At 64.3% G+C, this 544-nt stretch overlaps 1 protein-coding gene across 1 annotated transcript in view; it reads left to right on the top strand.

The window, feature by feature from the left end:
* ETH_00043550 (uncharacterized protein) overlaps window positions 1-544 on the top strand; it is a gene marked incomplete at both ends in the record, with an annotated part of 1,336 nt that overhangs the window by 188 nt on the left and 604 nt on the right. Inside the window, one exon of the mRNA XM_013373987.1 lies at window positions 66-527. Coding sequence (XP_013229441.1) covers window positions 66-527 — 462 coding nt within the window. The remainder of the gene's footprint in view (window positions 1-65; window positions 528-544) is intronic.

The following is a 544-nucleotide window of genomic DNA, read 5'->3' as shown; positions in this document are numbered from 1 at the left end:
GCCCTCCGCTGCTGCTGCTGCTGCTGAGGCTGCTGCTGCTGCTGCTGCTGCTGCTGCTGCTGCAGGGCTACGCGATTGGGTCTGCTGCGCTGGTGTCTCTGGCGCTGCTGGGGGCGTTTGCTGCGCGGGCAGATGTACGTACAGTGGACGCGCTGGAGCCGTGGGGCTTCGCAGGTTTGCTGCTGGGAGCAGCAGCAGCAAACTGGTTTGCTGCACTGACGCTGCGGAGCGTAGCAGCAGCAGCAAGCGAAGTAGCAGCAGAGTGTCTGCAGCAATTCCCCAGGATCGTCAGCGGGGCCCAAGACCCCGACTACACCCGCTGCATCGCCATCTCCACGAGGGCCTCGCTGCAGCAAATGGGGCCCCCGGGGGCCCTCGTGCTGCTGTCCCCTTTGCTGCTGGGGGCCCTCTTTGGCAAAAAGTGCACAGCAGGTTTTCTCTTGGGGGCCCTTGTTGCTGCTCTGCAGCTTGCTGTTGCCATGTCCAACTCCGGCGGCGCCTGGGACAACGCCAAGAAGTACATCGAGGTACCACGCTGCTGCTG

The sequence above is a fragment of the Eimeria tenella genome, genomic scaffold (assembly GCF_000499545.2).
Source record: "Eimeria tenella Houghton genomic scaffold, Eth_scaff1870, whole genome shotgun sequence".
In the NCBI taxonomy this organism is placed as follows: domain Eukaryota; phylum Apicomplexa; class Conoidasida; order Eucoccidiorida; family Eimeriidae; genus Eimeria; species Eimeria tenella.
Note: the sequence above shows the minus strand (reverse complement) of the source record. Positions and strands in the feature narration are given on the sequence as shown.